The sequence below is a fragment of the Meles meles genome, chromosome 2 (assembly GCF_922984935.1).
Source record: "Meles meles chromosome 2, mMelMel3.1 paternal haplotype, whole genome shotgun sequence".
NCBI classification, from domain to species: domain Eukaryota; kingdom Metazoa; phylum Chordata; class Mammalia; order Carnivora; family Mustelidae; genus Meles; species Meles meles.
Genome location: NC_060067.1, coordinates 48209852 through 48221857, shown reverse-complemented (window position 1 = coordinate 48221857; position 12006 = coordinate 48209852). Strand labels below are relative to the sequence as shown.

Here is a 12006-nt window from a genome sequence, read left to right as displayed (position 1 = left end):
TACATTTTAACTGAATGGAAGAGATACATGCTAAGTGTATGCAAACACGTGAGACCAACATATGGATATATGCACTGCTCCTTCACCACTACAGTTTATCTTGAGAAATTACCACAGTAACTGGGGCACCAGAAGCCACGGGAACACTTGGGTTAAGTAAACATCAAGGACACAAGTTGTGATTGACCGCACTGGTGATGTGTGGAAGCTACCTGAAAACACTAGAAAACATGAGGAACTTGGTGAATCAGTTTTCTTAACTGTAATAGGCCCCTGTATTTCAAAATCAAATTAGTAATCCATTGCAGCATGAAATAAAGGCAGTTGAGTCAACAAAGTACTAGAATAGCTTTATGTTAATAAAAATGTTTCTTGAGTAAATCAGTCTGTTGATAGTACCATTCCCAAAGGTCAGACCCAGATTCTGAAAGTTAATAGCATTTTTCTTCTTTCTAAAACGAGCTTCCATTTATATGAAAGACCATCCAATGAATTTTAGTGAACAAAGGTATATTATTGTCCTGTATCCGGGAAATCTTATTTCTGTTTTTATGTACTTTTAAAATTATTTTAAAGTAGTGTTGCCAGATAAAATACAGGATGTATGTTAGTGCATGGGGCATACTCATGCTAAAAACAATTATTTGTTTTTTATTTGAAATTAGAATTAAACTGGGCAACCCATAATGTTATTTGCTAAATTTGGCAGTCCTATGTAAAAGTTAACACAACTTTGGAACTTCCGGAAGTCCACAGTAATGGGGGGAGGGCCTAATTTATCTTTATGTATAAGTTAACACTGCCAAAGGGGAAGACTTCTGCTTCTGGAAGGAAAATTGTAGATTTTGTAGAATTTACTTAAATAATGGAGACAATTTCATGTCTTATTCCTTTGGTCATTTAGCAGTATGTGCTTTAATCAGTCGAATTTTTACCTTGAAATATTTGAGATGACTGGTTATAAACACTCACATTACACTGTAGCCTGAGAAATAGAAAAACTAACCCCTGGCTTGAAAAGTCTCCCCTATAATTAATGGTCATGTCCTCAATTATCTTTCGTCTATTAGCACACGGCCACCCCACCCCAAAAATCCAAGGGTGACAATGACATCTTATTAAGTTACGCAACATCCCTTCCCCTATTCACAGTCCCTTCTTGCCAATGTCTTCCCCTTTCTCCTTTTCACACCAGTTTTTGTTTTTTTCCATGATTGAAATCACCGACCTTTGTGCATTCTGAAGAACATTAGGCCTGGCACAATGGCTAGTCATAGTTGCATGAAAGCCAGGAAAAGAAAAGCTCACTTGTCAGTTGCTTGGAGGTACGGACACTATGAACTTCCTCCCTTCCTCTGTCCCTCCCTTCTTCCTCCCTCCTTCCCTCTCTTCCTTCCTTCCTTCTCTCCTTCTTTCCTTTTTTATTCCTACACTAACATGCGCAGTTGTTTGTGTCAAAAATGCCCGTGTTAAAGTATTGAAGTGGTCAAGACAACATTGTCCTGAAAAAAAGAAAGAAAGAAAAAGAAGTGCCGGCAGAGCACATTGATAAATCGTATTCTAGAAATGCACTTCCTACTATCCGAAGTCATAGCTCGTGTCTTATTTTAATTGAAATTTCTAAATTGGAGAAGAGATATTTCAACCTTAATTTTGTAAGGAAAATTTCACATGGAAATCTAGCTGTAGATTTTATTTATTTATGTTATTTTACATTGAAGGAATGTAAAATAACAATTACTGAATTCCAATATCCATTCACTGTTTTTTCTTTTTTAAACACACTGAAGAATATATTTATATGTGAAGAACATACTTACATGTTTGGTTTATACATATACATAAAATTAATACAATTACTGACAAATACATAGATTGAATTTAATGGGACAGACAGCTTTGACCTTCAAAGCTAATTGCGAATGGAATCCAAGTATGCCAGTTTTTCTTCTGGGACTGACTACACGTGTTTCTGTTTCCACCCTTGGACAGGTACACAGAGGTTACAACTCTCCTTTGTACCTGGAGTCTTTCTGGGAAAGAGGCAGTGCCAGATGAGTATGAGAAATTGAGGCAAAGAGGCCATGGGGTTCCATATCGCCATATAAAGGTGGAGTTAAGCGATCTAGGTCGTTAAATAGAAAAGAAGTTCTGTATGCGTACTGGCTCTTCATGTTCACTACGGAAGACAGCATTCCACTCAGCTATTTGCCACACATCTTTTTCTTTTTAGAAACATAAGTTCCCAATTCATCAAAACAACATTCCTTATGCTGTTTTAATGACACTATAATGGCCTTCACCAACCTCAAAAAGAAAAATTAGGCTGTTGTCTTGCTTCAGAAAAATGGCCAGAAGAGGGTTTGGTTCATGCTCCCTTTTTGTGGTCATGATGAGGGGGTGGTTACTGTATATACATGATAGACTCACTCCAGGGGCAAAGCAAACACTTCTTCATCCGCAGATGAAGTAGAGCATAGTGCTGTGTCACTAGCGAGGGTGAGAGCCCACCTTGGATGTTCTAGAAACTTCTGAAGCTTAAATAGGGCCCACATCTCCATCTGGACCATGTGTTTGGCATTGCCTTTGTAGTGGGCCCTGTTGGACTCCTGTGACTGGCCTGTTGAGGTGTTTCTGATGGTGGGTGTTACTAAGCATTTCCTGCCTTGAATTGCCCAGAAAGTCACAGCCCTACTCTGCCGGAGTCCCCCTGGAACCAGGATGAAGGATGAAAAGCAGACCATGAACAGTTCCCACTGGTAATGGAATCTTCTTTCTCGTCTCCCCACCCTCGCCCACTCCTTCCTGGGGCACGGGAGGCATGTCTAGCTCAGGGGGGTGGCGCAGAGGCGCTCATGTGACTGTAGGAATACCGGGACAGAGAGGCCCCCATGGTCCTGCCTTCCTCCTCCTCTCCCACCTCTCCCCTCACTCCTGGGGGACCGGGGTTGGGGCAGCAGGGGAAGGTGGCCATGAAGCCAAGGCGGAACCGTTTGTTCATGAAGCAGTAGATGATGGGGTTGACGCAGGAGGAAGTGTAGGACAGCAGGAGGATGAAGGAAATGGGGGTCCCCGAAAGGCGGCGCTCGGCCGAAGCTGTGTCATAGGCCCGCCAGGCGTTGGCGCTGAAGATGGGCATCCAGCACAGGAAGAAGAGGACCACGATGACCATGAGCATGCGGATCACCCGCTTCTTGGCCATGAGGTTGGCCGTGGAGCTGCTGCTCCTGATGCGGTTGACCCTGCCGCTGCTGGGTGTGGACAGCTGCTGGAGCTCCAGCTTCCTGCGGGGCTTGGCCTTCTGCAGGTAACACCCATCGCTGTCCTCATACCTGCCGCTGCTGCCGGTGCTCTGCTTCCTGTCTAGAGCGGCAAGTGACATCGTTTATTGTTGGGGACGGATCATGAGGGATAGACACCCCCTCTATCAAGGGGATCAGACCAAACTGGAACTGAAGCAGGGAGAAGGCATCCCTAGGCCTGTTCTGCTATCATTAGGTACTGATCTACAGGACTCCTCTCCTTCAAATGGAAAGCTGCTTAAAACCAATAAAGTAATGTGGGGCGCCTGGGTGGCTCAGTTGCTTGAGCCTCCAACTCTTGGTTTCTGCTCAGGTCTTGAGATCAGCCCCCGCATTTGGCCCTGCACTGAGCCCAGAGTCTGTTTGAGATTCTCTCCCTCTCCCTCTGCCCCTCCTCTTGCTCTCTTTTTCTCAAATAAATAAGTAAAATCTTTTTTAAAAATCCAATAATATATAATCTATCATACACATAGTATAATAAAAGCATATTTTATGCACATCAATTATAAGGATTAAAATTACTAAAGAATGAATATCCATACTCTTTCTTTCCCCACATACTCAGGAGAAAGGTTCCTGCTTGATTGGTAAGCTTCCAGAATGCTTTTACTGGGAAACCTGGATAACGATCAAAAATCAACCAAAACCAAAAAAGCTCTCGAGACACGTAAATTCTGGTAGAAGAGCTGAGTGAAAGTGTGGAGTGAGAAAGGCAAGAAGTTATATCAACAAAGGTGTAGGGCTGAATTTTAGCGGTTTGTGGATTATAATGAGTGGGAAGAAGCTGGGCTTTGAGTAATTGCACTGTGATAAAGAAAGCGAGGAGAGAGTTTGGGGGATTAGAATTAAAATTCCCTTCGGTTGTGGAAGCAGGGGCCCATTAGAATGCAACACAGCAGACAGCAAGGGACACGAGGGCCTTTAGCTAATAATTGGGTATATGCGTGTTTTGTCATTTTGTCCCACTCAGCACTGTTTTGACAGGAACAATATCTCCATTTTACAGATGAGGGAATAGGGATACTATGTCTCGTGACTGTGCCTTATGACACAGAGTCTCCTAAGGATACTTTAAAATATCCTCAACATACACTCTGAGCGTATCTATTTAAGTTATAGGAAATAAGCTTTTGTGATATTTTGGCATAAACATACAGCAAAGAGATAGTTACCCCTAGCAGACTTCTTCTGGATAGCATCAAATTTTATTCCTTGGTAAAGTTCCAAAGAGATCAATCCATATGCCACCATCATCACGATTCCAGGAATAAGAAAGAGGATGAGTAACAGGAACGTGTGCCTAATAAAATAAAAAGAAATTCAATAACCATCATCTCTAGTATTTCAAACTCAGATGGGGTGGAATAAATAGGGTTCATCTTCATTTTAACTCGTCTGAGCAAACACATTAATTACGACTATTTCATAACCTTGGAAATTCTATGTCTGCAGGTTCAGTCTTTTGAAGTTGTTTACTTCTCTCTCTCTCTTTTCAGATAAAGTCTCTTATGAAGGACTAGTTAAGTTGGAAAAGGCTGGTGTGATTCTGTGCTTGAAATAAACCTTCATGTAAAACCAATGAGAAATTAACAACAAAATGTACGTGAATAATCTCAGTAAGGCTTACCAAAACATAAATACTTATAAGAGCTTATATTCATCGAGGACTTGCTGTGCTATCCACTAGGTTAGGCATTATATATATAATAATAATTCATATATATGTATGTAACATTAGATTTAACTCCCATAGTGACCCTTGAGATAGGTACTGTTATCACAATACCTATTTTATATGTGAGGAAACTAAGATTTACAGAGATTAAATCATTCGTCCAAAGACATACCTAGTGGCAAAGATGGGATTTGAACCCAGGGAATATGATTCTAGAACCTGTGCTCTTAAGCATCACAATATACTATTTGTTGACTTTACAACAACAGAACCATCCAAAGCAGAGGTAGGAATGATGGATGACCTCTGAGGTTTTGTACAATAGGGTTTTCTGGCTGTTTCTCCCCCATGTGCACAGTGGCGGGCTCCTTCTAGGGCATGGTGGGGCAGAGCTGTGCTTTCTCTAAACACATTTTATTCCTGAAGCCCCACAGACTCCTTTATGAGTCTACCCCTAAATCATTTTTGCAGTCTGGCATGCATAAGGTTACAGGATTAGGCCATAAAATAGTTAGGGGCTCACAGTGGCTGGGCCATTTCTCATTTCAATTGGACATGTTTTGATAAGATTCCTTTTCAAGTCTTGGAAATGTTTCTCTCATTTACAACATAACTCTGTGTGTGTGTGTGTTACTTGGTTGAAATGAAAAAAAAAGGAAGGCAAAGAAAGAAGAGATTATCCCTGTTTTGAGCCATTTTGAATGTCGACTTCCCTGATTCTAAAATATGCTTGGAATTAGTAAACATAATACCCCGTGTTTGTATTTTTTAAAGATATTTAATGACATTTGCATACACATGCTCTCCTTTGAATCTTACAGCCACCCAATGAGGTAGATTTAAAAGAAAAACTATATTATTAAATCCTTGCATAGATAAAGAACCTGAACCTCAGTGAGGTCACTTGAACTTGTCTAACATCAGTCGGCTAGTAAGCAAAGAAAATCTTAGAATCTTGCCTGTTTATTTCTAGTGAGGTGTTCTATGCCAGCACCGTAGCTGTTGCTCTAAAAAAAAAAAAAAAATACACACACATGCACAGGACTTAGGACTCATTCCCTGCTTTATCTTCAGTTCTTAGAAAAATCATAGCCCTCCAGATCCTAGCCCTTCAGTCCCGCCTCCCCGCTAGACCATCCAGAGGGATTCTGCATAGTGGGTCCGCAGAGAGTCTCTGTATCTTCTAGTTTTGTGACTTTGAGCAACTCATCTTACGTCTCCATGTCTCCATGTTTCATCTCCATGTTTCATCATCTGCAGAATGGGCACAATAACAGTACCTACCCTGTCAGGTTTTGAGGGAATTAATTGGATTCATATTACACGGCATTTGAAACAGAGCACGTAAGTGTTTGCTATCACTGTTATCCTATAAAGAATTTAGCATAATCTTTCTCATAATCCGTGTCTCCTGGACACAGACCTCCTCCAGTCACTCTGGACAATACATTCCTGTTTTTACAAAAACTGCAAACGACAACAAGTTGCATTACACAAATAAACATCACACCACCTTACCAGGACTGCTGCATGACATCATTTGGCAGTAGGAAGCGGCACATATTCGCTGTCTGGTTGTTATTTTTGGTAAAAGGCACCAGGTTGCTATAAATTGGGTATGGAGTCATAATGGTAAAGGAGAGGCACCAGGTTGTGGCGATCACCTTCAAAGCATGGGATTTGGTCTGCCAGACCCGGGACTGTAAGGGTTTGCAAATCGCACCGTATCTTTCCAGAGATATGGCGACCAGATTAAAGGTGGATACACTCACAGAGGTGCCTGGGGAAGGAACAGAGAAGTTGGTTATGACGGCTCTGAAATCCCAAGTTTATTTGCATGTTAGCTTAAGCATATCTGCTCGGCACAGGTCCGCTATCAAGGGACAACACTCAGAGGGTAAAGAAATATCATGTACCTGTATTTATTTTTTTTTAATGATTTATTCCCAGCTTCACTTCAAAAAGGATTTAAGGCAGCTGCAGAAATGTATTTATGAATACATTTGATTGCCAGTTTTTAGATAAGTTTATTGAACTTCGATTACAACAAAACTCCTTCCCAGGTTGAAGTTGCTCATTAATTAATAACCAACGGGAGGAGATACGTTCCTCTCCCACAAAAGAGGTTTCTGAGTCGCCCGGAGAGAAGCTCTCATTCTGAGCATAACGTGAAGTTAAATTGACCTAAAAGCCCAGATTCTTAAAGACTGTGACCCTGAAAGGTCACAGGGGTCTGAGCTGGAGGCATTAAAACTCTGAGAGTCTCTAGTACAGAGGGTTTTAAGAATGAACCATTATAAATTTGAAAAAAGCAGTCTACTGAAAAAACACACAGTAAAGGAAGGATAAAGGGAAACTCCACGCTGTAACTAAAGGTTGCTCTCGGTGGGGGGCCTAGAGCTTTCCTTCTTATTCTGTTTGCTTTTCTGTATTTTCTATAACAAGAATGTATCATCAGTGACAAAGACATCACAACACCTCATTTACCATGACTGCTTAGGCATAGTCAAAAAAGCTTAATTTTCTCTCATTTATGCATTTTGTTTGTGTATACTTATTATCATGTCTTATTGCCTGAGAATTCCCTCTAACTATTCATCCATGGATTCTGTCGGTTAATCTGATTATCTTTAGCATGATTTCTTAGGCCTTAGGATTAATCTAAGTTGGGGAGAAGAAGCTCTTAGTCTGGGGCCTTTAATGGTTATAAATAAATTCTCTGAAACTGTGTATAAAAATGTTCTTCTTCTAGGGGGGAGATACCTACAGTATCCCTTAGAGACTTGAAGGAATCTACAATCCAAAAAACATTAAATGAAAACTCGTGTTCTGAGACAGGATGGTTGTGTTTTCCTGGACTCTACCCCAAGAAACTGCTTACACTGAGATTACAGAATGTGCCCCCAGCGTCTCTGGAGTCAAATCTGTATGATGGGTTCACTGTTATTATAAACCCCCGTCAGGCAAGCACTGTTTCGTTTTTTCTATTCTTTCCCTTCTTCCCCTCTACCCTTCTCCCTTCCTCCCTCCCTCCCTCACTTACTCCCTTCCTTCCTTCTTTTCTTTTTCTTTTTCTGCCTGCTATAAGGAGTTTAATGAACGTCAACTGTTAGGAATAGTATTGAAAAGAACACAAAAGGAAAGAATCAAAATCCCTGGATTTAGAAATCCAACAAAACCATTACGGCATTGGACACAGCTTCAGAATTTTCTTGCTTTTATTATTCTTTTTCTTGAGGTGAAATATCACCAAAAATTAACCATTTTCAAGCAGGCAATTCTGTGGCCTTTGGAACACTTAGAGTGTTGTGCAATCACACCAGCCCTCATTTTAAGACTGCTTTCACAGACTCTAGTTAAGATTCTTAAATAATATTATCATACTATGGGTGGACAATGAAAGCCAAAAGCGCGAGGAGATGCTGGTAACTGTTACTGCTTCATTTTTTAATCATGACCCCTTTCATTCGTGGACGAGGATGGACATTTTCTTGGTTGTTTGTCTGTGGCACACAGATCAGTAATCCATCATCATTTTGTCAGGGCTGGATCCCGCTGCCTCGATCGGGAGAAATCAAGGCTTTGAAAGCTTTCCGGTCATTGAGGATGGCCCCAGCCCTACTCAGCTCTGCCCATGTTGCAAGGCTGAGGTCAGAACAAAAAACAACCCTCCTCCTTGCAGCTCGTACTCAGAAGGGAGAAGGCACAGGGCAATCTGGCAGCCAGAGAGGGCAGAGAGACGTCTTTGCTTGGCTTCAGGAAAGCACCAGCTGCTGGCAAACTGGGGCAGCATCTGTCCTCATCCACCACTGTGGTGGCTCCTGATCTAGGTTCAAATCTCAGCTCTGTGGCTTAGCACCTGTGTGTCCCTGGGCATGCGGTTAACCTCTCTGTGCCTCTCTTCGCTCCTTGGTGAGACGGGAAAGAATAACTGTGTTTTACATATATTTTTTTTTTTTGCAGGGTGGGTTGGGGGATGGGATCGTGGGAGTAAAAGCACTTCGTACAACATCTGCTGCATCACAAATATCAGTTCTTGTGATTTTTATTTATCATCATCATCATTTTGATTGGCAGAAGCAGAGAGCTTGTCTTAGCCAGTCAGGGTGAGCTTAATGACCCACAGGCTCTGGGAGCGAAATCAGCTCCTCATTTATTGCCAGAGGGCATGTTCTCTCTCTCTGTCTCTCTCTCTCTCTCTCTCTGCCCAAGAGGGTCCCAGTCCCTGGGGATCAGGCTGGGAAGTGAATCCTGAGACAGAACTCTAGAGCTGGGATGAAACTGGTTTTCACATAGCCCCTGAGCCCTAGGAGAGCAAGAGCAACAACAGAAAACCTTCCTCCACCACCCCCATTACCCCCAAAAGCCATGGCTTGTCTCGGGCAGAACTCAAACTATGACCAAAATTTATGGACCTAAAATAGGGGACACACGTCGGCCCGTCTCCTTCAAACCCCCTCTGTGGCCCTAGGGGTGCCTCAGCTAAGTACTATCCCCAACTTGTTGTCAATGAAAAAACAAAATACATGAATAAAACAAAACAAAACAAAACAAACCCATTATTTATTTTAGGACCAGGAAAGGACGGGGTTGCTTGAATTCTTCCTACTTTCTAGCAGAAGCCAGCAAAACCAACCTCTCCTATGGCTGGTTAACAACTTATTCCGCTCTGAGAAACTGACCTCTGAGATGGACGACTGGGAACTGACTTCTGGGGACGCATGAGGACGGACCCACCTTAAAGCCAGCACCTGCATCCTTGCACACAGACCCACACAGCCAGATGTTTGTTTCGTTTTGCACTCAGCAGGACGCCTCTGCTGAGGCTGTCAGAGGGTTGGGAAGGTCTGGGGCCGAGTAGGGTCTGGGGTGAGCTCCAGAAACAGCCCCCAGGAGCAACTCACCCATGAAGTAGGTGGTGGTCTTGCAGACGGCACTCCCGAAGATGAAATCCTTGAGCAGGTTGGGGATGAGGTTGAACGGCATGCAGAAGAGGCAGAGCATGAGGTCGCTGACTGCCAGTGAGAGCAGAAAGATGTTGGTGACCGTTCTCATCCTCTTGTTCCGAATCAGCACCGTAATGACCAGCGTATTCCCCAGGACACTGAGCAGGAATATCAAGGAGTACAGAAGAATCTGCACGGCTGGCTGCCACTCTGCAAAGAGTAACGGGAACGAGACAGAGGGACAGAGATTATGGGAGCAGAATGTGAACACCTCAGCGCACAAAATGAACGGTGATTTCCTGCAGGTTATTTTTGTTGGTGGTGGTTTTTTTTTTTTTTTTGCAAGGGTCTACATCACTGAACCTGACTATTCCTCTGTCACCAATATTTTGCAGAAACAAACCGAGGAGCGTACGGAGTGATCCCGTTGCTTCTGAGAGGTTGGTTTGTTAAAGAATCGCTCAGGGAACCACTTTTTCTTAAGAACAAAGCTTCTCCAGTGACTACTGGTTGCTTTCTTTTCCCAGCTGCTAAGCTTGATTTCACTTTAATCACTTTTTCATGCTGGATATCCCCCAGGAAAAGGTGACAGCTAGATTGTGACAGCACCTTTTCTGTGATGCTGGTAAGTTCCAGCTTCGACACTTGTACCCCCTTCTTATGACACTTCAGCTCCTCCTCCCTTGGCTTTTGCCCCCCCCTTCCCCATGTCCTCTACCTCCATTTCAACTCTCCTGTGGGGAACAATCAGGATATTTGACTCAGTTCTGCTTTTTGATCTGTTATCCAAACTTGTGAACGTATGACTTTATCCAGCCTGGTCTCAAGAGGACTTTGTTATAATTTTCTCTATCAGCCCTGTCTTTGTTGATTTCTCCCGCACCTTAATCATTTCCTGAATTAAAATAACAGTGTCTGGCACCTACCTTTAAAAGGATGGGGCTGATCCAAGCAGAAAAGCGTCTCATTTTCGATTCCCAGCTCACAGGGAGGGGTGATGTTGCTTCCATTCACAAGAAGGCTGTCGACCACATCCATCCTTGCCTGCTGTTCTCAAAGTGTTGGCGAGCTGGTGAATTGCTCACCCTCGGCTCATTCCTCTAATGACCGGAGAGCCTCCCGAATGCAACCTGCCGTGGGGGGGCAGGAAGGGAGGGAGTTCCAGGTGTGGGCTTTTGCAGCCATTCCTAAAGGCGACGCGAGTTCACCACGCTCAGTCCAGCCGGGCAAGCGCTTGCTCTCCTGTCTTGGAAAAGGCAGCTCAGGCAAGCCAGCCTGCTCCACCTTCCGAGCCCACCCCTCCCATTCCTGGGCCAGTCTTAGGGCCCTGAGCACAGAGAGCTTGACTGCGAGTTAACCCTTCCCAGAGTGTCACTGCTCTTATACACACTTGAGCACACACGGATACATACGCACAGACACAAACACACACACTTCCCCGGTACCTCTCTCCTCTGTATAGGAACCTGTCACCAACCCAGACATGTGCAGAATAAAGCCCAAACTGGCTGTGTGACACAGGAACAATCAACACGGTAACAGATACGATAATGCACACCATCAGGACTGAAGGGCATGGAGGGACTGCATTTCTACCTCCTTATATAAAAGCAATTAGTGCCTTTTTAGCTTTGGAACCGTGCCCAGCAATGTGTGTAGATATAACTGCTCGCTGGTTGTTAAGTTGTTACCAACCACAGTGTTATTTCTCGTGGTCTCTGCCCTTGTTAACTGAAAGGAGAGGGGGTGCTTTCGGATGCTTATAAGAAAAATTGTTCAGATCTTCCATTCATTCATTTATTCATTTGTCCATTCATTCAGCACATATTCATTGAGAGTCAACCATTTGCCAGGCGTTCTCTAAACACAGAAGCGAATAATAAGCAAGATCCTTTCAGATAGTGTTGAGCACCATGAAGAAAAGCAAACCAGATGATGCGATGGAGAGGAATGGATTAGGGGTACTAATTTAGGTGAGGTGGTCAAGAAAGGCCTTCTGAAGGAGGGGACCATGATCTGAGACTTGGAAGACAAGGAGGAGGAAACCTAGGGAAGATCTTGGGAAAGCTTCTTTCAGGCAGGA

The 12006-nt window shown here is 43.3% G+C and overlaps 1 protein-coding gene across 1 annotated transcript; it reads right to left on the bottom strand.

Moving 5' to 3' along the window:
• Positions 1–1889: 1889 nt before the first annotated feature.
• Positions 1890–11154, bottom strand: CCKAR (cholecystokinin A receptor). The gene is made up of 5 exons (XM_045997593.1): positions 10850–11154; positions 9882–10133; positions 6496–6757; positions 4475–4602; positions 1890–3363 (listed from the first exon to the last, which is right to left on the bottom strand). The coding sequence occupies exons 1-5, from the start codon at positions 10959–10961 to the stop codon at positions 2831–2833; spliced, it is 1287 nt and encodes a 428-aa protein (XP_045853549.1). The 5' UTR covers positions 10962–11154; the 3' UTR covers positions 1890–2830.
• Between the last annotated feature and the right edge of the window lie 852 nt (positions 11155–12006).

Excerpts from the sequence above, each read along its gene's own strand:
- CCKAR (XM_045997593.1), bottom strand. The coding sequence starts at position 10,961 with ATGGATGTGGTCGACAGCCTTCTTGTGAATGGAAGCAACATCACCCCT. Across the intron at positions 10,134-10,849 it reads TCAGCCCCATCCTTTTAAAG|AGTGGCAGCCAGCCGTGCAG; the intron begins GTAGGTGCCAGA and ends TACTCTTTGCAG. Across the intron at positions 4,603-6,495 it reads GATGTCATGCAGCAGTCCTG|GCACACGTTCCTGTTACTCA; the intron begins GTAAGGTGGTGT and ends TTATTTTATTAG.